Source organism: Haematobia irritans, chromosome 4, assembly GCF_050003625.1.
Source record: "Haematobia irritans isolate KBUSLIRL chromosome 4, ASM5000362v1, whole genome shotgun sequence".
NCBI lineage: Eukaryota > Metazoa > Arthropoda > Insecta > Diptera > Muscidae > Haematobia > Haematobia irritans.
The window spans coordinates 45256734-45280936 of record NC_134400.1 but is presented as its reverse complement, the minus strand read 5'-3'; the positions used below and the strand labels follow the sequence as shown (position 1 = coordinate 45280936).

Sequence of the window (24203 nt, the reverse complement as noted above, 5' to 3'; positions counted from 1 at the left end):
AAGCATTGTGAAGCGCATTGCGAACGACAGCGACAACGACTACGAAGGAAAAGCCCCCCTCCCAAAATAAAAAAAAAAAAAAACACAAAACTGCTAAAGCAGCAGCCAGCCAACGCCAACAACAAAGCCAGCCGTATTAAAACGCTTTTTACGTTCATTTGGTCGGTCTTCATTCTGGCAAAGAGGCATGTCCCAGCCAGCAAGCCATTCAAACGAGCCAGGCAACAGTGCGAGGAGCATTTTCTGTGTGATTGCCAACCAGCCAGAGCTCTGATGATGATGGTGACGAAGGCAATGATGATCACAATGTTGATGATGATGACGATGGCGTTGAAGTGGATGTGGGCATGGGCATGGTCCCAGGATGGATGGATGGCTTGCTGGCTAACTGAATGTATATGCATGAATCTGTGTGTCTGTGTGTTCGTATGTATGTTTTAGCATTGTGTGTATTTTTACTGCCACCGAGCGTTCTTGTGCTGCTGCGTCTGAATGTGTGCTATGGAAAACAGCCCAAGAACCCAAAGCCATCACCAATGCCATTAGTGAGGATTGAAGTTATAGTTGTTGTTTTTGCTGTCGTTATATTTGTTGCCGGTGTTGTCGTATTTCAGTGTTCTTTTCCAAGCATACGAGGAGTGCGAAAATGAACAGGTCGTCTATATATGTGTGTGTGTGTATGTATGGGAGTAATTTCCCCCATTCACATTTCACTTGGCCCAGCTTATGAATCGAGCCATCGGCTCGTTCATCGTTATAGCCAGCCAGTCGGCTCAACTCTCCTGGCTGCTAGCTAGGCGGCAGGCTGGCAGGATTGTTTTCATGCTTTGCCAGAACACTCAGCCTGTAACTCTGTTTGTTTGCCATGTTTGAATGATTGCCTGCCTGCCTGCCCGGCTACCACCATCATCATCACCAGAGTTTCTTTTTTGTCTGCCTAAGTTTACTGTCACAGCTTATGGGCAAGCAAGCAGACATCAGTTATGGAAGCGCACATATGGATACAGTGTTCGGCTAAGTAATTAACAATGGATAACTAAACGATAACAGAAAAAAAAATTATTTCCTTCGAATGGAAATTTTAGACCAACGAAGTTTTCATTTATTGCGAAAGTTTGCATTTTAAAGGCAAATGAATTCGTATTCAGTGTAGCACATTGCGGTTCAATCACAAGAGACTAAATAAATCCAACTGAACAATTAATTCACAATAAACTTTTATTGTGATTTCGATTAAATTGTGAATTTAATTAAAATTCAATCAGACAATACCGATGAGCTTTATACTGGTGGGATATTGTAGTGTATAGAACACCGAAGTCCTTGTTCCAAAAAGTGGCAAATTATTTTTGTAAAATATTGGTTGAAGTACAATTAAAAATGTTACTAATAAAATTAAGTTGTTTTGACAAATTCAAAAATATAATCAATTAAGAAAATGATTGAATATTTGTACTTAAAAAAAAAAAAATTCAAAATACCTTAAAAACACTAAATCGTATGAAAATTACTTAATCCAATCGTAAAATAATTATAAATAAATACTTGATTACCTCATTTAAAAACTTATTTGAGTTTTATGGTAAAAATTGAACCAAATTAATTTTTTATTATATTTTTGTTGAAACTATTGTACAGATTATTAAATTTTTAATCGTTATTTAAACAATTTCAATTAAAAAATTAATTGGATCAATTAAATCCGTGATTGAATTAGAAAAAATGATTATTTTAATGGCCCTGAAATTATCAAATTGCACTGGAACAGTTTTTGCGATATCCCGTTATTTTTAGATTTTCACCCTTTTTTCACTAAATATATTATATCTCGAGTCTGATTATATCGTTGATACTTGAATGAAAGGTACTAAGATGACGAATACTCGTGTATAATTGAATCTGTGATAAGTTAAGTGGTTCCAAAAATATCGATGTAAAAAGGCAAGTTTTCAAAAAAAATAATGTTTTACAGTGACCCTCGGAAACGTACAAACCTTTGAAATTTTTTTCTCTTCATGGTCGTATAGATGATACTCTAACGTAAGTAATAAGACCAACTAGAGATATAATTTGTTTAGTGAAAAAAGAGCGAAAAACTAAAAATAACAGGTTATCTCAAAAAAATTTTTAATTTTTTTTTCGAATTCAGCAGATCAAACTACTACATAAGAAAAGTCACATCTGATCAAATGTACATGAAAAAATTTTATTTTGTAAACTAGTGTTATTAACTCATGCGACAACTAAGTTTTGTACAATACGATGGATGTGGTAGCAGTAATCCCAGAAAAAGCGAACCCACCAGGGAAGAAAATAAAGGTTTACCAGGTATAACGGTATGAAATGAGCTCTCTTTCATGTGGCACCCATTTTCCACACTTTTGGATATTTCCCATTGCTTTTAAACAGTCAGAAATTGTTTGTTGTGTAACATTTAACATTGCTGCCATTTGCTTTTGACTCAAAATGTCATCTCCATCCAATTCGGCCTCTTAAAATTTTTTGGTTCTTCAATTCTCACATCAAAATCATTATTTCTGAACCGTTAAAGCTATCTTTTGCATGCTGTTTCTGATAGAGCATGATCACCATATGCATCGACAAGCATTCGATGCGACTCTGCAGTACTTTTGAAGAAAAATGAAAACAAAAAATTGATTGTTTCCGCAAATCATCACTTTCTGGTACAAAATTCACCTTTTTTTAACGCGATGAAAAAAATTATGTTGTTTGTTCAATGACTTGATGTATACTTAATATTTTTCACAGATGTCATAGCATACAAACAAAAAATAAGGGTTCGTTCACAACAAATGTTCCCTATCGAGACATTTGTATCTTGACGCTCACTTCATACCGGTATCCCTGATATATTAGAAAACTTAATTAAAATAATATAGTAATTGCAACACGATACAAATAAGTTAATAAAATTGAAGAAAATTTATTAAAAATAATACATTTTTTCTGTTTAATAAAATTTCATATTTTGGAAGAAAAAATTAGAATTAAAAATTGTTAAAATGTCTTTAGCGTTGTATGGAGTTCTAGACAGACATAATTTGCGTAAAATTTACTCATTTGATAAACTGTAAACACAGTTTCAGCAAACTTTTCCCATTTTAGGAAAATATGAACTATTTTCATATTTAGTACAATTGTATACTTCATTTGTATAATACTTTTTTCTCATTTTTAGTTCACGTGATTTAAGTACGCAAAACATTTTCCTGAACTAAAATAATGTTAAATAGGCTACATACAAAGGGTCCAGGATTCATTTCCGGTTTCGAGCGAACACTAAAAAGTTTTTCAAAGCTTCTCTGAGTAGTTTCATCGAATATAAAACCCCATTCGGACTCGTCTATAAAAGGGAGGTCTATTGTCATTGAGCTAAGCGTGGAATCAGGCAGCTCTCAGTGATAGGAGAGAAGTGGAATCACAATAAACTGAATCATCTAAGTGAACTTGAACTAACTAAGTAATAAGAAATGTATCAGCTCGATACTTTTCCTATTAAGCTCCTAACTGGCATATGCAATCTATAGACAAGATGACAGATATGCCTTTAATTCGATTTAAAAGCTCGTTAGCTAATGTAGTACTAACAAACTTTTATGAAAATATCCCCATTTTCATGAAGGTTCATTACAATACAATAATATAATTTTTAATAATAATTTTTTTAATAATGATTGAAGAGAAGCCAACAATAACAAACAAAACGAATGAAGATAGAGGAAGCACGCTCAAAAACAAACCCAGCCAACTACATTCAAATCGATGATTTGAGTTTGGCAAAGAAAAAGAGATATGCTTGCAAATTTGTTTAGGCAGTATCCGACTATCAAACCTTTTTTCCGAAGGCTCAAGTGTAGTTCACTTTGGTTTAAGTGAATTACCCGAATTTATTCTGATAATTGTTCGATAGTTTTGCTGCAAGTAGAGGATGCTGATGAGGAAAGTGGTAATTCCGAAACAGCTGTACATCCATCCTGCAGTCTATAGGGCTTTGCCCAAATAAATTTGACAAGTATACTTTTCTTCTGTTGGTTAAACTACACTTGTAGTTTAGTCAATGCGTGGTTTTAAGCAAAGACAATAAACTCTAGGAAGATAGGAAATTGGCTACTGAGGAGTCAAACCATTTACCGTGTTAGTTTCATACTCGACCCAAACGCGTATACGACAAGTATTGACATATCATTAAAATGCAAATAAAAATAAATTAAGTGCACGAAATAAATTTCCATAAAGGGGAAAATGTAATTTTTTTATTGTAGCCTAAAATGTAACATTGTTTCATTAAGAAAATTAAGTTTTTCATTTAAAAAATAAAAACGAAAAATAAATAAAAAAAATTACAAACATGTATGGAACTAACATGGTAAATGCAACATTTGGTATGACGCAAGCCAATTTCCTATCTTCCTCAATTTTATTGTCTTTGGTTTTAAGCTGAAATCAAAAACAACAATAATGATTGAAGAGAAACCAACAATAACAAACAAAACGAATGAAGATAAAGGAAGCACGCTCAAAAACAAACCCAGCCAACTACATTCAAATCGATGATTTGAGTTTGGCAAAGAAAAAGAGATATGCTTGCAAATTTGTTTAGGCAGTATCCGACTATCAAACCTTTTTTCCGAAGGCTCAAGTGTAGTTCACTTTGGTTTGAGTGAATTACCCGAATTTATTCTGATAATTGGTCGATAGTTTTGCTGCAAGTAGAGGATGCTGATGAGGAAAGTGGTAATTCCGAAACAGCTGTACATCCATCTTGCAGTCTATAGGGCTTTGCCCAAATAAATTTGACAAGTATACTTTTCCTCTGTTGGTTAAACTACACTTGTAGTTTAGTCAATGCGTGGTTTTAAGCTGAAATCAAAAACAACAATAATGATTGAAGAGAAACCAAAAATAACAAACAAAACGAATGAAGATAGAGGAAGCACGCTCAAAAACAAACCCAGCCAACTACATTCAAATCGATGATTTGAGTTTGGCAAAGGAAAAGAGATATGCTTGCAAATTTGTTTAGGCAGTAGCCGACTATCAAACCGTTTCTCGGAAGGTAGAAATTTAGTACGAAGACTGCAAGGAAAGCCTTAATCCAAGAAATACAAAAAGTTACGTCAATCATGGTGGGGCCAATATTATGGTCTGGGGATACTTTTCTGGACAAGTTATTGGCCCGATTTATAGAGTCGATGGTATTATGCTGTCGGAAGTCTACAAAAATAGTTTCTCTAATGTGTAATATGGCCGTAAGCATTCCGGGAAATGCCATCTGCATGGATTAATCATCGCGATCATGACCTCTAGGACACGTGTAAAACAAATGGATTTCCGAAGAAAAGTAAAAGTCATAAAACAAGCTTTGTAAAGCTGTAAAATGAAAAATTGGTACGAAATTTTTGCAAAAGGCTTACGAAATTAACTTGAACCTGAACTATAGGATATCATTGACCGTTTAATCCTAACCAATGGCAAAAAGTTGCGCAGATGTAATCAAACGACATGGCTATAGTATTAACTATTAACATTTATCGTTAAAAGTTACAAATACTTTAATTATTTTTAAATATATGTGACACTTAATATTAGTAGAAAATGTTTTGAACAGGCAAAAACTCTCATTTTTTAAAAAAATTTTATATTATCAAAATTCCTTTATAGTTAGTTCCGTTATTTCCTTGAATCTTTAAAATTGACATAATAAGCAACAACATTGCGTTAAAATTTGTGTTTTAATATTTTTATTTTCATTATAATTACGGTTTGGTTTCAACAGGGAATGTGGTTGCAAATGTTTTGAACATCACTGTATGTCCCAAGCATGTTATGCTAGTTTATGAACATTATATGCTTACACTTAAAGTATTGTTTTGAAATATTTGAGTTCCAAACATATAATTTTTGCACCCAACATATGAAAAACAGTCTTTTTAGCCCGTGTACATTCACGACGGACTATCTATGGAGCTCTTCAAGGCCTTCCAGAGAGTGTATAAGACATGGTGGGACAATTGTCCAAATAGCTACAATGGCCACTACTTTTTTTGTCAAAACATACCAATGGATCTTAAAGATTATATTATATGTCGTTTGTGGGACACTTGTCCAAATAGCCACAATTCCTCCCATCTTCAAGATCTGTTTTAATTTCTTGGTGGCACACTGTCTATACAAGCTCAACACTCTTGTATTCGTATGGATTTTTAACACGCGCGGCACATGGGCTTTTTGTGTGCAAAAAACCGAACAAACGAATGATTTTTCGAAACATCAAAACCTTTTGCAATGGTCTTACACACACACACACAAACACTTGTTTCGACTGACACCGTCCAATAACATACATACGCACGCATAGCAGGCAAAACAACCATCCACAATATTCGCACAAAATGACACTACAAAATATTCACTGTCGGCCTGCTCGGTGGTCGGTCGGTCGGTCTTTACGTTGTATCCATCCGTACGTATGTGACTTCTTCATATCGAATGACTGGCCTGGCCTGGCCTGCCTGCCTAGTCTGGTTTGGTCTGGCTTTTTGGATGGATAGCTGAATGGATGAATGGTTTTTGGTTCGGTTCGTTTAGTGTATACAAGAGTGAGAGTATACTGAACTAAAAGTCCCACAGGAGGAGAAGGAGGCGGCAACTACTACTACCAACCAGTCACCACTCTACAGGCTGGAACGATGGATGCTTGATAGGATTTGTTTGCTCGAGAAAAGCCAGCAGAAATGGTGCAAACCATTGGGGCGACTGGCAAGAGTCAGTCAGCCAGAGTAAATAACAAGGGACAACGTATGGACCAAAATGGGTGGTGATTGGTGGTTGGAAATAACCATCTCTATAGTATATCTCCATGAAGCAAGAAATGATGACAATGCTCATTGAAGAGGGAAGATGTGGCAAGGAACTGAGCTTATTGATAAATATACGAAAGCCTTGATTCTGTTGGCAAGAGGTGTCCAAAAGAATATCACAAGGATAAAATGATCATATACATATGTTAAAACACACACACACACATTTACACTGTAGTTGTGATCCTAACCATATGGCTTTACAGAAGATAGCCAATATCACCATGAAGGAAAGAATAGCTAGCTAGAATCTAATAATTACCATAGAGGAGAGGAATTTTAATGCAAATTACAAATGACATTTCCAAGAGGTAACCTACCACCATAGATGCTTGCAACAATGTAAATATAGTGGTCTACTAGCAAACAATATCACCACTAGTTGCTGCTAAAAAACAAAATAAACGACATCATCAACATTATCCCTTTTTGGCATATGCATCAATAGCAGCAACAATAACAACAATTCCTTAATATCATCATTAACATCTCTCGTATTCCGACAAAAGAAAAATTTCAACCATCATTTTTCCTGGGCAGAAGATATCAACAATAACTATGACGACAAAGTTGATGTTGACGAAGCAGATGCCTGTTTGGGTTATGGTGACGATGATTACGAATGGATACATGGATGACTACACACTCTCCCTCCGCCTATGTATATTTCAATAGATAACTTTTCCTCACTCTTGATAGAAATTCTGCTAGTCCTGACACATGTCATGAAAAAGCCGAAGGACGAAATGTAGCAAACATTTTTGCCAAGTAGTTAGCAATCACAGCAAGAAGCTGGCAAATGTACACAGCCAATAGCGCACACACACACATACACACGAATTTTTGTAAAGAATCTACGGGAAATCTCTAACGGTAATGCACAATGACTCCCTTACTCTTATGTCTCCATGAGTACACACCAACACACACAGAGTTATAAACAACAAGGAGAAGACGAGAACACAGATTCATGGTAAAGACGCTCATGCCATAAAATTCAGTACAATTTTATTACATCTCCATAAGGAAGGTGCTGTTATAATTACGGTAAAATATTTTCACCTCATTAGTATAGAATATTTTCGAAATTTTTTTCTATAGTAAATTTTCGGAAGATTTCATTTCTATAGAAACATTTTCAAAAAAGTTCATTTCTACAGAAAACTCAAAAAAATCATTTCTATAGGAAATTTTTCAAAAATTTTCTTTCTATAGAAACATTTTCAAAGAATATTGCGCTTTCTACAATTCAAAAATTATTTTCAATAAAAAATTCGGGGAATTTCATTTCTATACATTGAAAGATGTGTTTTCTTTTCTGAGGGACGAAATTTTAGACAAGCAAAGTTTTCTTTTGACGCTAAAACCTTTGTTTAACAGCAAGCAAACAAAAAAAATTAAAGATAATCGTTGAATTGCTTACTATACATTCGGTTTTATTTGCTCTTAAAGAAAATACTTTAAAGGAAAGGGGAATTAAGTTTATCTAAAATTTGATTCTGGAGGAAAGAATTTTTTCTTTGGGTGTAGCAAATTATTCCTATAGGAAATATTCCAAAAATTTAAATTCTATCGAAAGTTTTCGAAAAAAAATTCATTCCTAAAGTTTTCAGGGAATTTCCTTTCTAGAGGAAATTTTTTTAAAATTTCATTTCTATAATTTTTGAAAAATTTCATTTTAATAGGAAATTTTCGAAAATTTTCATTTTAATAGGAAATTTTCTAAAAATTTATTTTCTGTAGCAAATTTTCTGAAAATTTATTTTGCACAACAAATGTTACGGAAAATTTTCAATCCCATAGAAAATTTTCCGAAAATTCCATTTCTACAATAAACTTTCCGAAAATTCCATTTCTACAATAAACTTTCCAAAAATTTCATTTTTATAGGAAATTTTTCAAAAATTTCATTTCTATAGGAAATTTTTCAAAAATTTCATTTCTATATGAACATTTTTCAAAAATTTCATTTTTATAGGAAATTTTTCAAAAATTTCATTTTTATATGAAATTTTTCAAAAATTTCAATTCTATAGGAAATTTTTCAAAAATTTCATTTCTATGAAATATGAAAGGAAATTAAAAAAAATCATTTCGATATGAAATGTTTCAAAAATTTCATTTCTATATGACATTTTCCAGAACTTCATTTCTATAGAAATTTTTCCAAAATGTTATTTCTATAGGAAAATTTCATTTCTATTTGTTGTTTTGATCTCAGCTTAAAACCATTGCGTTGATTAAACTAGAAGAGTAGCTTAACCAACAGAGGAAAACAATGTATGTCAAATTTATTTGGGCAAAGCTCTATAGACTGCAAGATGGTTGGATGAACGCAAGTATCGGAATTACCACATTCCTCATCAGCATCGCCTACTAATTTCTATAGGAAATATATACGGCATTTTTTGAAAATTTCATTCCTGTAGGAAAATTCGTTTCTATAGAAAATTTTCATTTTTATAGCAAATTTTTGGGTGATTTCATTCCTATAGGAAATTTTCGGGGAAATTTTCTATGGGAAAATTTCCGAAATTTTTCATTTCAAAAGTTTTTTTTTTTTTAATTCAATTTTTATAGGAAATTTTTCAAAAAAACATTTCCATCGAAAACTTTTCGAAAATTTTCATTTCTAGGACATTTTCGGCAATTTTCATTTCTATAGGATATTTTCAGAAGTTTTATAAGATTTTTTTTTTTTTTTTAAATTTAAAAAAATCCTTTCTATAGGAAATTAAAAAACAAAAAAACACTTTTCTATAAGAATTTTTCAAAGCAAATTTCATTTCTATAAGAATTAAAAAAGCATTTCTATACGAAATTTTCGAAAATTTTACTTCTATGTTTAATTTCAATAGGAAATTTCATTTCTATAGGAAAGTTCTGGAAAATATCATTTCCATAGAAAATTTTTGAAAATTTTCATTTCTATAGGAAATTTTTCGAAAATTTAATTTCAATAGAAAATTTTCAGAAAATTTCACTTCTATCGAATATTTTTTCTTAGGAAATGTTCATTTCAATTGAAAATTTTTCAAAAAAATTTATTTCAATTGAAAAATTTTCAACAATTTCATTTTTATAGAAAGTATTTGAAAAAAGTTCATTTCTATAGGAATCTTCTAAAAAAATTTCTCAAAATTTCTCAAAAAATATCATTTCTATAAAAGAAAATTTCATTTCTATAGGAAAATTTCGAAAATTTAATTTGTAAAAGAAATATTCGGGAAAATTAAAAAAATTAAAATAAAATTTATTTTTCACATATTTCATATTTTATAAGAATTTTTTTGAAAATTTAATTTCTATCGCAAAATTTTATTTATAAAGGAAAGTTTTGGGAAAATCCTTAGAGGCCAGTAAATGGACCAAATTCCAAGGTTCTAATCCTACAAGCACTAATGGATTTCCATCAAGAATCTTACAATGCTAATTTTTGTTAAACATTCTCTGGTTGATCAGCTCATTTTTGTAGCCTAAGTCATTTTATTTGTCAGCTTCATGAGTATGCACCAACTCACCGGCAGGAAATGCTTACAAAAAAACAAAATGAAATAATAAGGCAGAAAAAGCAAGGCAGGCAAAGGTATATTTACTTTTTTTTGTTTCTCCTCTTGCGTTTTTTTTTTTTTTGGGGGGAGACAGTCGACAATCGTACTGTCGTCTCACAGACGCTCATTTTGGTGCATACGAGCACACTAACTATGTGGAACACATAAAAGTGAACAGAAGAACACCATCAACAAACGGCGACACCAGAGCGCAAAAGCTCCCTCAAAAACAACAGCAGCAGGCAAAGCACCAACAATAATAGTATTCATCAGCAGCAACAAAAGCGGAGGAAGTGGAGTAGCAGCAACAGCCAACAAAATTCACAACTAGCTAATGACTAGCAAGGGAGCCAGCCAGCAAGCCAACAATCAAACCAGCGTGTATTCATCCAAGTGTAGTCAGCATTTTCATATGCCCAGGTTGAGAGAGGTTGAAGAAGGCCAAAGGCGGAATTGCCTTCAACAAGCAATCATACCGTCACCATCATCACTACGACGTCCAGCAAAAAGAACATACCGAAGCAACGCAGCCATCATCATCATCACCATCACGACAACGTTAGTAGCAGCAACAACTCACTCTAAGAGTCATACCCCCACAATAACCACCATGGATGGTAGCCACACAAGCAGACCAGCAACAATGAGACCAAACCAAAAGCAAAAGGCGGCCAGGCGAATAAAGCCAGCCAGCCACTAGCTATCCATCCATCCATCCATTCACCGAGCCTGTGTGTCGGTAAGCGAGTCATGGTAGTCCAGGGTGATTTTTAAAGCCTAAATTGTCTACATTCACACATGGGCATACTCAAATACACACAAGAGATTCATTAAGTTATGCACACATACATGCCAACATATATTCCAATTCAGATAGAGAGGGAGAATCACACTCCAACGAAACACGAAACCATCAGCTCAAAACGATAGCACATACCGATATTTAAGGCAATCAACAATGCTAAGGTCCACATAATTGACAATAGTCGTGTTTCGGCGAAATCCATGTGTTGCACTCAGTTACACGAAAATAAAATCTTATGTTTAATTATGAAAAAAACGGATACGTTATTTGATTCATAAGAAATAAATATTAATCGACAGATACGATTTGCAGCAGCAGATTGTTCATCACTCATAAAGTAGTTTTAGAAGACTTAATTTCAATAGCAAATTTTTGAGAAATTTGTTTCAAATTTGAATTTGAAATTTAATTTCTATAGAAAATTTTTGGAAATTCTCTTTTCTATAGAAAATGAAATTCATTTCTACAGAAAATTTTTGCAAAATTTCATTTCTATAGAAAATTTCTGAAAAATTTCATTCTATAGAAAATTTTCGGATAATTTCATTTTTGGAAAATTTATATATATATATATATATATACATTTTTGAAAAAAATCATTTCTATAGGAAAGTTTCGGAAAAATTGGTTTCTATAGGAAATTGTTGGAAATTTTTTTTTATAAAAAATTTCATTCCCGTAGGAAATTGTAAGAAAATCGTATTTAAATAGACTATTTGAGGTAAGTTTTAATACTATAGGACATTTTTGGAAAATTTCATTTCTATAGGAAAATTTTGGAAATTTTTAGTCTTATAGGAAAAATTTAGTTTAGATAGAAACATTTATTTTCCATAGCAATTTTTTGGAAATTTTATTTCCATAGAAAATTTTTAGAAAATTTCATTTCTATAGGAATATTTTGTTTCTTTAGACAATTTTTGGAAAATTTCATTTCTATACAAAATTTTTGGAAAATTTCATTTCTACAGAAAAAACTTCGGAAAATTTCGTTTTATAGAAATGTTCGGAAAATTTCATATATACAAAAAAAATTTCTACGGAATTCAATTTCAATTCAAACATTTATTTAATCAATTAAGCCCTCTTGGACCATACATTGATAGATTTGAAAAAAAAAAGTACAACAAGCTAAAGAAATTACAAATGCAAAGGAAAAAAATCATAATAATACTTAAAACTAATGTGAATACAATATTCTCAATAGCTGAAAAACTACACGCACATTTCTTTACCTAAACACCAAAAAAAAAACGCAACACCGCATATGGAGGTAATTATCAGTGATGATACAAAAACAAAGTTAATTGTTATAATTAAAATACTGAATTAGTTTACTTTTAAAAGCGCTTAGACTTACGGAAAAGTTCTTATAATCGGATGGAATTGCATTCCATAATCTGGATAAACGAATTATGAACGATCTTTCAGAAACAAGGTGTGAGAAAGTCTCTATTAGAATTTGAGTATTACGAGTAGAGTTTAGAAAATTAAAACATTGGAGGTAAGCGGGTTCACCATGTTTTATAATGCTAAAGAAAAAACTAAGGCATCTTATGCTTAGGAAGTGCTCAAAAGTACAGCCAAGGAACTGATGCGTGAAATACACATAATTACGTCGGCAGTTACGACCATAGACATACCTTAAAATACTGTGAAATGAAGATTCAAGCCTGCGAATATTTGACCTATTGGTACCAGTATATACCTCAGCTCCGTACAATATATGAGGCATTAGTAACGAGTGAGCCAACATGTACTTTATTTGCGTAGGCAAGATCACATTTATGCTGTACAACTTTTTTAGGATGAGATTTAGTTTGGAGCAGATGTGGGCAATATGCTGCGCAAAAACCAAATTGGAGTCAATTTGATAACCAAGAGAAGTTATGACATCTTTCGAAGAGACTATATGATTCTGCACAGTTATACTTTGAGGAGTATTTTGGCGACGTGAGTAGTTAAACACTATACATTTAGTTTTCGGAATATTAATGTTGAGATGGTTGCGACGGGCCCAGTCGCATATCCTCCCAATATCGTCGTCCAAATGTGAAATGCAGCGTGATAATCCTCCACTAGTACACGTACTCAAGAGCTGAAAATCATCTGCATAAATTCCCATATCTACATGTTGAACACAGAGCCGAACATCATTGACATACAACATGAACAACACAGGACCTAAAATGGAACCCTGAGGAACACCGGCAGAAATTGCATTAACACCAGACACACGACCATCACATCGAATATATTGAGAGCGACCAGACAGGAAAGACAATAAAAGTCTACAAGCTGTAGAAGAAAATTTAAATTCGTGGTAGAGCTTCGAATGTAGTATAATATGGTCGACTGAATCGAAAGCTTTACTCAAATCAAGGGCCGCGAGAATACATGGGTCACCTCTATCAAGTGCCCGCCTAATGTCATCCGTTAGCTTAATCATAAGAGATGTGGTACTATGATGTCTCCTGAAGCCCGACTGACAGTCATAAATTAATGAGTAACGATCAAGATGTTCAATAAGTTGGTCCTTTATTATTATCTCAAAGACCTTTGATAAAGCTGGAAGGATAGAAATGGGACGAAAATCAGAACAGTCATTACCACTAGTACCCTTTTTCCTCATCGGCGCCACTCTAGCCAGTTTCCAAGTCATAGGAAATTTATTAGTCAATATAATAGTATTAAACAAGTGCAAAATATGCTGTGATACAAATGGAAAAATCAATTTAACAAATCTAATAGGTATATCGTCAGAACCAACTGCGTTGGACTTAATTCTGTATATTGCACTTTCTAATTCTACCATATCTATATTTCTAAAACTAAGACAGTTATTGCGATCATCCTCGTATATAAAATTTCCTAAGCTATTAACAGGTACATAATGAGGCGTAGTAAAATAATTATTAAGATTATCTAGATCTATATCACAGTTATCGCTATCACAGAAATTAGAATCGAGAACTCCCGTAGAACGAACTCTAGACCATAATTCCTTGTAACTCTTGCAGTTTCGAAACATTCGAAAACCATACGAACGTTTAACTCGTCGAATGGTTCGACGGGCAATAGCTCTATACATCTTGAAACGAGATCTACTTTCGTCGGATCGATTCTCAATAAAATCCCGGTGAGAGAGATCCCTATTAATAATAGCTCGACGTATGTCTCTGTTATCATACCATATAGGCTTGTCATTACTAATTACTCTTGACCTCAAAGGGACATAGTAATTAAACAATGCATATAAAATATTACTCAGGATTGAGAGTTGTGTGTCAGTATCATTAGTAAAATAAATAGCAGAAAAGTCAGTATTCAATGCCGCGAGAGACAAATCATCCAGTGAAATAGAATCATAATCCCTAAAAACATAAGCAAGATTATCACTATAGGTCGGGATCCTATATTGCAGAAGGATGAATGCATGTCGTGAATTCAAAGCAGGGAAGTGAAATTGACTGCTGCGGGTGATAGGTGAAGTATTACTGACAAGAGTATAGTCAATCATTGTAAGCACATTTCTTGTGAGATCATAGTGCGTTGGGACGTTATTATGCAGCACAGAGAGATTGCAGCGGGTTAACATCAATTTAAGACAGGAATACTTTCTACGATCTAAGATATCACAGTTAAAATCACCTAAAATAATTACATCAGGAAACCGTATAATAAATTCTGAAATGTAATTTCTATGGAAAATTTTCGAATATTTAATTTCTATAGTAAATTTTCGAAAAATTCCATTTCTATAGATAATTCTAGGAAAATTTCATTTCTGTAGAAAATTTTCGTAAATTTTAATTCCTATAGCAAATTTTCATAATATTTAATTTCTAAAGTGAATTTTCGGAACATTTCATTTCTAAAGGAAATTTCGAAAATTTTATTTTTGTGGAAAATGTTCATTTCTATAAAAATGTTTGGAAATTTAATATTTAAAGAAAATTTTCGAAAAAACTCCATTTCTATAAATATTTTTTTTCTATAGGATTTTTATTGGAAAATTTCGTTTGTTTAGAGAAATTTTCGGAAAATTTCATATCTATAGAAAATTTTGGAAAATTTCATTTTTGTAAAAATTGTTCGGAAAATTTCTACAGAAAAGTATTCGGAAAATTTAATTTCTATAGAAAATTTTCGGAAAATGTCATTTCTATAGAAAAATTTTGGAAATTTTCATTTCTATAGAACATTTTTGAATAATTTAAGTTCCATAATTTAATTTCGAAAATTTTTAATTTTATGGAAAATTTTCAAAAAAATTAATTTCTGTAAAAATTTTCTGAAAATTCCATTAAATTTCTGTAGAAAAATTTCAGAAATTTTAATTTCTATAGTAAATCTTCGGCAGATTTAATTTCGATAGTAAATTTTCGGAAGATTTAATTTCTATAGGAAATTTTCAGAAAATTTCGTTTCTGTAGAAAATCTTTATAATATTTCATTTGTATAACAAATTTTCGTAATATTTCGTTTCGGAATATTTAATTTCTATAGGAATTTGCGAAAAATTCATTTCTATAGGAAATTTATGGAAAAATTTATTTCTATAGGAAATCTTTGTACAATTTCAATTCGGTAGGAAAATTCTATTCTATTTTTGGAAAATTTTAATTCTATAAGAAATTTGTGGAAAATTTCATTTCGATGGGAAATTTTTATTTCTATAGTATATTTTCGGAAAATTTCATTGTTAAAATTTTTTGAAAAAGGTATTGTTAAAATTTAATAAATTTTCGAAAACTTTTCATTTGTCTAGGAATTTTTTCGGAAATTGTCATTCCCTCGGAAAATATTATGATATCGTTACGTACTCACATATAGGAGAGGCAAATTAACATTTTGTGGACGCAAGACATAAAATCAAATAATTTTGAAGCAATTTTATGTCAATGTGCATGAACTGGAAGACGAAAAAGTCTTTACATACGCATATGCTGGATAAACGTAATGTAGGACAGACGTATTTGTTCTGGGTTTAAAGGCAGGCACAGGCAAGCGACTAGCATGTTGGTATGTAAAAATAACAAACCACCTTGGATTGATAGAAGACAACATTCATTCATTGAGAAGTTGGGAAGATAGAATCAATGCTGCTGCATCGACTACAAAGCATTTTTCGTAAAACGAAGGGAAGTGTAAATAAAAAGGGAAGATAGCATGTGCTGGCAAAGTAGATACGAGGGTAAATACAAAAAAATATATGGCAGATAAGAATACGTAATGAAAATAATTGCTGCCCTGTCCTAATTTTAAGTATATAAAACTAGATTCGAAGACAAGGATGTTTTCGTACAAGAAAGTTTATAATATCCTTATTAAACAATTTTCCCATCGATTTAGATGTCGAATCAAATAAATTTGCTTCCTTTCGGTAAATATGCTTAATAAGATAGGCTGCATATCTTAAAATCACGTATAAACAAACTTGCTACTTCTGAGAAATATATACTTTTTAAAATACACTCACAATCAAACCGAAAATTTTGGATTACACTTTTTCTCGAGCGCAGTTACATACCTCGTCGAATTCAGCTTCCTAGCAAGAAATTTTATTACAAAAAACACACACACTCAAAGCTCAGAAGAGAAGCAAAATTAAACCAGGCACCACATCAGAAAAGCCAAAGCTATAAGAATCCACCACAATCCTTAACTGGCAACAGCCGTTACAGCAGCAGGAGCAGTAAAAATAATTTTATGTCGCACTAGCAGAACATGACACGCCAGAAAAGAAGTAATCTGGAATCCGTATACGAAATCCTTGGTATGGAAAAGGCACAAGAGACGAAGGTGAGTCCAAACACATATAAAGACGAAATGCCACAACGCCACAGTAACGTGTGTATGCTGGTATTGGGGTGGTGTATGAACGGCGCTAGTTGGAAACCATTTGTTGTATCGTTGTGCCAAACAGACAGAGGGAAAGACATGCCACAAACAGAAATAAACTCATCTGTGAAACGGAAGGGGGCAAAAGGAACAGATGGGGGGAAATTGAGGAAGCAGTTATGTTCTGCCAACCATCAAAACAGAATGCCATCCAGCTAGCCAACAAGCCAGCCAGCCATCCAAGCCGTACAGCCTTGTCGGTAAGTGTATGCCAAGCCATCATCGCAAGTTTTGCTCGTAACATTTCAACAAAATTATACGTGCACAACTACCCCACCAAAGGCACACAGCAATGATATTATGGAGCCCAGAATAATGCTCCACATAACTTCAAGCCCCCCATAGATGCTTGGTGAGAGCCAACAAAAATATCCAAGAAATGTCCAAAGGGAAACCTCTTCACATGGGGGTGACAAGTAGTTAGGTTGAAACCCAAAAGAAAACAGACAAGAAATTGAGTTGAATTTAATATATGCTGGCATATTTCTTGATGGTGTTATTAGCATCTAACAGTGTTCCATACGATACTTGTCCATCTTTGGGTTATTGCTGTTGTAATGCCCAAACTTCATAATGAAGGTGATTTGAAATGAAAATATCATTGGGTGACTAACATCTTTCTGAATGTATGCAATCAACATACATATTAGAGGTGCCACCGTGACATGAAATTGTGGTGATTCGCGGAAATAACCGTGACACAAGTGTGAGTCATTCAAAGCGTGAGTAAATGAAGGGAAATGTTATATCAAAATAAAATTTTGACAAAATTTTCTATAGAAATAAAAATTTGACAAAATTTTCTATAGAAATAAAATTCTTGACAAAATTTTCTATAGAAATAAAATTTTGACAAAATTTTCTATAGAAATAAAATTTTGACAAAATTTTCTATAGAAATAAAATTTTGACAAAATTTTCTGTAGATATACATTTTTAACAAAATTTTCGATAGAAATGAAATTTTAACAAAATTTTCTGTAGATATACATTTTTAACAAAATTTTCTATAGAAATAAAATTTTGACAAATTTTTCTATAGAAATAAAATTTTGAAAAACTTTTTATAAAAATAAAATTTTGACAAAATATTTTATAGAAATAAAATTTTGACAAAATTTTCTATAGAAATAAATTTTTGACAAAATAAGAAATAAAAGTTTGACAAAATTTTCTATAGAAATACAATTTTCACAAAATTGTCTATAGAAATAAAAATTTGAAAAAATTTTCTATAGAAATAAAGTGTTGACCAAATTTTCTATAGAAATAAAATTTTAAAAAAATATTCTTTAGAAATTAAATTTTGACAAAATTTTCTATTGAAATAAAATTTTGACAAAATTTTCTATAGAAATAAAATTTTAAAAAAATATTCTTTAGAAATTAAATTTTGACAAAATTTTCTATTGAAATAAAATTTTGACAAAATTTTCTATAGAAATAAATTTTTGACAAAATTTTCAATAGAAATAAAATTTTAACAAAATTTTCAATAGAAATAAAATTTTCACAAAATTGTCTATAGAAATAAAATTTTCACAAAATTTTTATAAAAATAAAATTGTGATATATTATTTTCCATTGACTACAGTGGACACATCCCTCTCTTTTTCGTATATTCTGTATTGCAGCGATTTGGAAGATTTTTGGCAAATGGTTTTTATACCAATCAAATGCTCTTGGTTCGCCAAAATTATGTTATTTCCGTATATAATTCATTTTTCACATATAGGTGGCGCTGAAGCGAATATTACGAATTTATTTATATACTCAATAAGTGTGGACAAACTTTATTAAGACACTTTGATATAATTTGATTTTGCTTTACTTTTACAGTCATTGCTTAAGAATTCTATTATAATTATTGTGTTTTCAAACGCATTCAAGTTTTCGAAGCCCATAGCTACGTTTGTGGTATCTTGGGACAAATTGATTTTTCATTCAGACATACTAAGTGTTATGTGGGTATATAAAAAAATTTTATTTGTTTACCAACTTGATTGGTTTTATTTTCACATTCATTCATTCATTAACGTGTATCTATCATCAACACCTTTCATTAATCGAGCCATATTTTATTGTTTTTTTTTTCAAGAATTTGCAATCTAGTATTGAATGTCACAATATATAAGCACGTGGATTTTCAATAAGGAGTATGTTAGATGTACTAAACGCCTTTTTTGATAACAATATTCTTTATTTATTTTGTCCGAGTCTAGCGATTGTCTGGTGCATATAAGTGGGTTGCGTAAATGTTCAAATCAATTAAGTTGCAGTTCAATTACGAGGGTTGCCTTTTATATTTTGTGACCAGAGAACAAAAACAAATATTAATCATCGAAAATAGTTTAGTTTGTTTTCAAAAAAATCTCCTTTAAAAAATTCACTACCGAAATAAACCTAATGTTGAAAACATAAATTTTGTCTTCTGTTTTTACTTGTACTAAGAGCATGTAGAACAAAACTAGTAATTTTGAGGACCTACCTCAATTACTTCGAGAACTATATGAGTTTGTTCTGAAAATTTGATTCTTTCATTGTGACCAAATGCCCTTACGAAAATAAACCGTATTTGGTCTATAATCTTTCGAAGTGTGAGGAAAATACAAAAAACCCGAAAAACTATCAGCTATAGTTTTTGTGTGAATGTCCATTTATTAAAGACGTACAGTAGAAAAATGGTTTCAAAATTTCGTATTTTTCGTTTATTGTTAAAAAAGCTCATAAAAATGCATTTTAGTGCTCACCAATATGGAAAATATTTATAGCTTAATTAGATTAAAGACTCTACTTTAAAATAACATCGAGCAATAAATCGAAACCAACTGGGGAAATAGAGTTTGGTGTCGTTTTCAAATGTCCTCCTAAGTGGACATCGGTAGTCAAAGGGTTAAGATCTATAATCTTTTGCATATGTTTAAACCAATTGTCGAAGCACTTTTGCCACTCTTATTAAGGTATCTCCAAAACATACATTCTGAACGCATTAACCGCTTCTTCAGGTGTCGAGTTAATCCACGTTGACAGTTGTAGAAAATAATCGCCCAAAACAGTGTTCACGATTTAATTTAATTCCGTTTTTTTTTTTGGCGTGATAAATCTTTTTCGTAGCTGTAAACAACACAAATAGCGCTCGTATGTCAATACGTTTTGAGTACGTATAACCTCAACAATGTCAAGCTTTTTGATAGAGCTGTCACAGTTGTAGCACTAGGAATGTCCAATCCCACCGTGGAACCACCGTGGTGCAATGGTTAGCATGCCCGCCTTGCATACACAAGGTCGTGGGATCGATTCCTGCTACGACCGAACACCAAAGTTTTTCAGCGGTGGATTATCCCACCTCAGTAATGCTGGTGACATTTCTGAGGGTTTCAAAGCTTCTCTAAGTGGTTTCACTGCAATGTGGAACGCCGTTCGGACTCGGCTATAAAAAGGAGGTCCCTTATCATTGAGCTTAACATGGAATCGGGCAGCACTCAGTGATAAGAGAGAAGTTCACCAATGTGGTATCACAATGGACTGAATAGTCTAAGTGAGCCTGATACATCGGGCTGCCACATAACCTAACCTAACCTAACCTAATGTCCAATCCCAAAATTTAAAAGGCAACTCTCGCATATATGGAAATTATATATGTGGACAATGCCACGTTTAAATTAACCAGAACCATAACCACCATAATAAGGTAGGCTATATAATTATGCATATTAATAATATTGATCTTGCAATACTCTCCTATAGGTTAAGTTCTTATCTGACCACCCTCGTATGTGTATAAATGGTTGATAGTTGACACATGGCACAGATATTTTGTATAAAATATGAACATTTTTTAATAAGTAATGCAAATTGGTTCGATTCATATATAGGAGAGCTTCATATAAATCGATGAAGATATGCCTATTCGTCTGCAGTTTCAAGAGTAACCAGAGAGGAATTTGTTTCCCTAGTTATGAATGAGAACTCTTCTGTAGTTCATACCTCCTCAAGCACTATACAAACGACGACATTTATTTTGGCTTTTAACCAAAACTAAAGCACATGAAGAAAACAATAACAAAAAATATACACATTTCTTTACGAAGACCACGTTAATAGGATATGATATAGATGATAGAAAGAAAACAAAACGATGAAGTGAAAACAACATTAAATAATACACAATGTTTGACCTTCGCAGAAACAGAAAATAAAAGAAAAACGCCACAGCACAAAATACTGTATGGATAGATAGATACTCTGGTTTAGCGAAATATTCTACTAAAAAACCAGTTTGGAAGTAATAGTTGTAAAGGAATGTAGGAATATAAACATAAAATTAAACATTGTACTTACCATGCTCATATGGTGAAAAAGTACCGGCATCTATATTTATGTATGGATCGATTTTAATGGATGTAACATCCAAACCACATGATTTTAGTAATGTACCAAATGAAGAGGCAATGACCCCTTTGCCCACACCACTGATAACACCACCGGTAACTAAAATGTATTTCATTGTTGTTGCTGTTTTCTTTTAGGGTTTTATGATTTTAGTCAGGTCTTATCTGGAAAGAGTATTCAATTAAAATTCATTTTCTTCTTCAATTGTAGTTCATGATACCTTTCCCGAAGGCGCGCACAAAACAATTATCTATATATATAGAGGGTGGCGGGTGGTTAGAAAATAATAACAATTTATGAATTCAAAACAAATAAAAAGCTTCTCTGCTAATAAACACACATTTGATGACGATGTTTTTAAATTCAGAGATAGTAAAATACCAACAACTTGCGCCTGCCGACTGAGGGAGAACTGAACACGCGGTTAAATAATTTTTTTTCTATTGACAAATCAGCACAATACTTATATTAGTCAAGAAATTTCATATTTATATTGAAGGATTGAGTTGAGTGATATTAGCTATGGACCAATTGTCGCAAAATCGTTATTCCTGTTGGGGAAACGTGATTTTTTCACTTATATTGGCATGTGGGCCTATTTCATATTTTGTAACAACTCCACTGTGCATTAATTTGCGTTGTATATTAGATATGGAACGTAGTAAATTTAAATTTATTTCTTCCGATAGTTTTTTTTTTATACAAAACGGAACTTTCGTGCGCGTTTTCTTATTTTTTTATTGCAAAATTCAATGCGATATCAGCAAACTAACTAACCACATTGTTTTGGCCAGTGTTACCTTCAACATCTTATGTAGAACGATCACTGTTGCCAAATACTTGGTTTTAAGATAATGTTGACATTTTTTTCTCGCAGGAATACAATAACAACAAATAGAATATTTGTCATATGGAACACCATTTCCATTGAAAGAAGAAGAGATTATTTTAAGTCTGTTTTGTTTTTTGAAAACGCATTTTATCAGTTTCTTATTTTTAACAAAATCAAATTTTATTTTGTAAAAGAATTATCAATGGTTAAATAATGTTTTACTGCATCGAAACAATGAAGTTGAATTTACAGATTATCAACCTATAATTACTTTTTAAATTTCGCAAAGAAAAAAAGCGCGTTGTAACTAATTCACAGTATGTTTAGTGTCAATAGGGATGCCAGATTTTGAAGAGGCAAAAAGAGCACATTCAGCTTATAAAAAGAGCACATACGAAAAGAATAGAGCACCCTTTTTCAAATAAAAGAAAAACATTTAATTTAATTGAAATATAATTCATATAAACATTTAAGCAAAAAGGTACATACCATAAACATAAAATAACCCACTTTCAACTCAAGCTAATTTTCTTACAATACTTTGTAAGTCATTTTTTGGTGTTTTTGTGAAAAATGTTATTGAAGAAGTTTGTTTACATTTAGAACAGAGTACAAAGTGAAGAGGCAACATCGGCATGCTATTCTGCGACTCTGATATATAAAGTAAAACATTATTTAATTAGAAAATAAAAGCTAGGAAAATCTCTTATTGCGACATTTACATATTTTCAGTTTACTTTTACCATTTAATTAATATTGGTTGTGATGCTAAAAAAGAGCACTTTTGCGTGCTCTTTTGGCCTGTCTTGTTTTAAGAGCACATTTTGTAAAAAAGAGCACATGTGCTCTTTAAAAGAGCACGTCTGGCATCCCTAAGTGTCAATGGTTTTTGGAAGCAATGCAACTCCTATATACCGCCTGATGCTAGATCACGACAAAGAACAGTTTACAGATAGGTAGTTAGTACATGCTCGTAAACGCCTAGTATCGATACTTAAGACAGATTGGAGCCGTAAGTTTGTTTATTCCTCGTATGGAATGGCTACTGTCGATATTTCAGCCAGATCACATTCGTATGCTTGTTTTTAAAGCATTGGGAAGTAAGAAATATGGATGGATCTGTCGGTGATTCGATTCTTGATACCTACTGGAATGTAAATCGCATAGTAAGTATGATTACAAATTAAAAATCGATCACCATATTATCTTTAAATACATATGTATGTAATTTGTTATACCCTCCTCATCTATCGTATGAGGGCACAATAAGAACTAAAAACTTCCGATATATACTCTCAATAGGGAGAATAGTAAGTAAGACTCCAAATTATCATCATCTACCCTACCTACTATCTCTGTTTATTGATTTGAATTCTTAATATTTCGCAATTTTTTACTCTTCCCTTACAAGAAGTTGTCATGTAAAACACCGTAATATTGACTTCGTACCAAATAAAATATATATTCTCAACGGGCGGAAATTCCAAAGCGACTTAACCATGTCCCTTTACCTGTTTTGATTATAAACGCCATCCTGTACTATTGACAGCCCGTTATAAACTAATATCCCAGTCTAAATTCTTGAGGGTTTAGAGAATATATTTCAGTATATAGCGTTTTCGTTTTCATAGTGGCAATTTCATCGGATTTGCCTGAAATTTGGAATGTACGTTATAAAGGAATCATGACAATACATGTCAAAGATTTTTAATGTAGTTAAAAGGTATATACGACTTAAGTGCGGCCATGCGAATTTTATGTACCCACCACCATGGACTGCGTACAAACTTCTACTTAAAGCTGTCATCCACAATCGTCGGTTTATATGGACCGATATT

The 24203-nt window shown here is 32.2% G+C and overlaps 1 protein-coding gene and 1 long non-coding RNA gene across 3 annotated transcripts in view; one reads left to right on the top strand and one right to left on the bottom strand.

The window, feature by feature from the left end:
* Ctps (CTP synthase) overlaps positions 1-22304 on the bottom strand; it is a 73928-nt gene extending 51624 nt beyond the window's left edge. The window contains exons 1-2 of one of the 2 annotated variants that reach the window (XM_075308559.1): positions 21754-22304; positions 21483-21697 (exon numbers count right to left, since the gene is read on the bottom strand). In XM_075308559.1, the coding sequence (XP_075164674.1) occupies positions 21483-21648 (166 nt within the window). In that variant the 5' untranslated portion in view covers positions 21649-21697; positions 21754-22304. The remainder of the gene's footprint in view (positions 1-21482; positions 21698-21753) is intronic. The other variant, XM_075308560.1, reaches the window with a different exon arrangement.
* On the top strand, positions 19185-19563 carry LOC142232718 (uncharacterized). The gene is made up of 2 exons (XR_012721182.1): positions 19185-19297; positions 19364-19563. It is a non-coding gene; the product is annotated as an uncharacterized LOC142232718 (long non-coding RNA).
* Positions 22305-24203: the final 1899 nt, after the last annotated feature.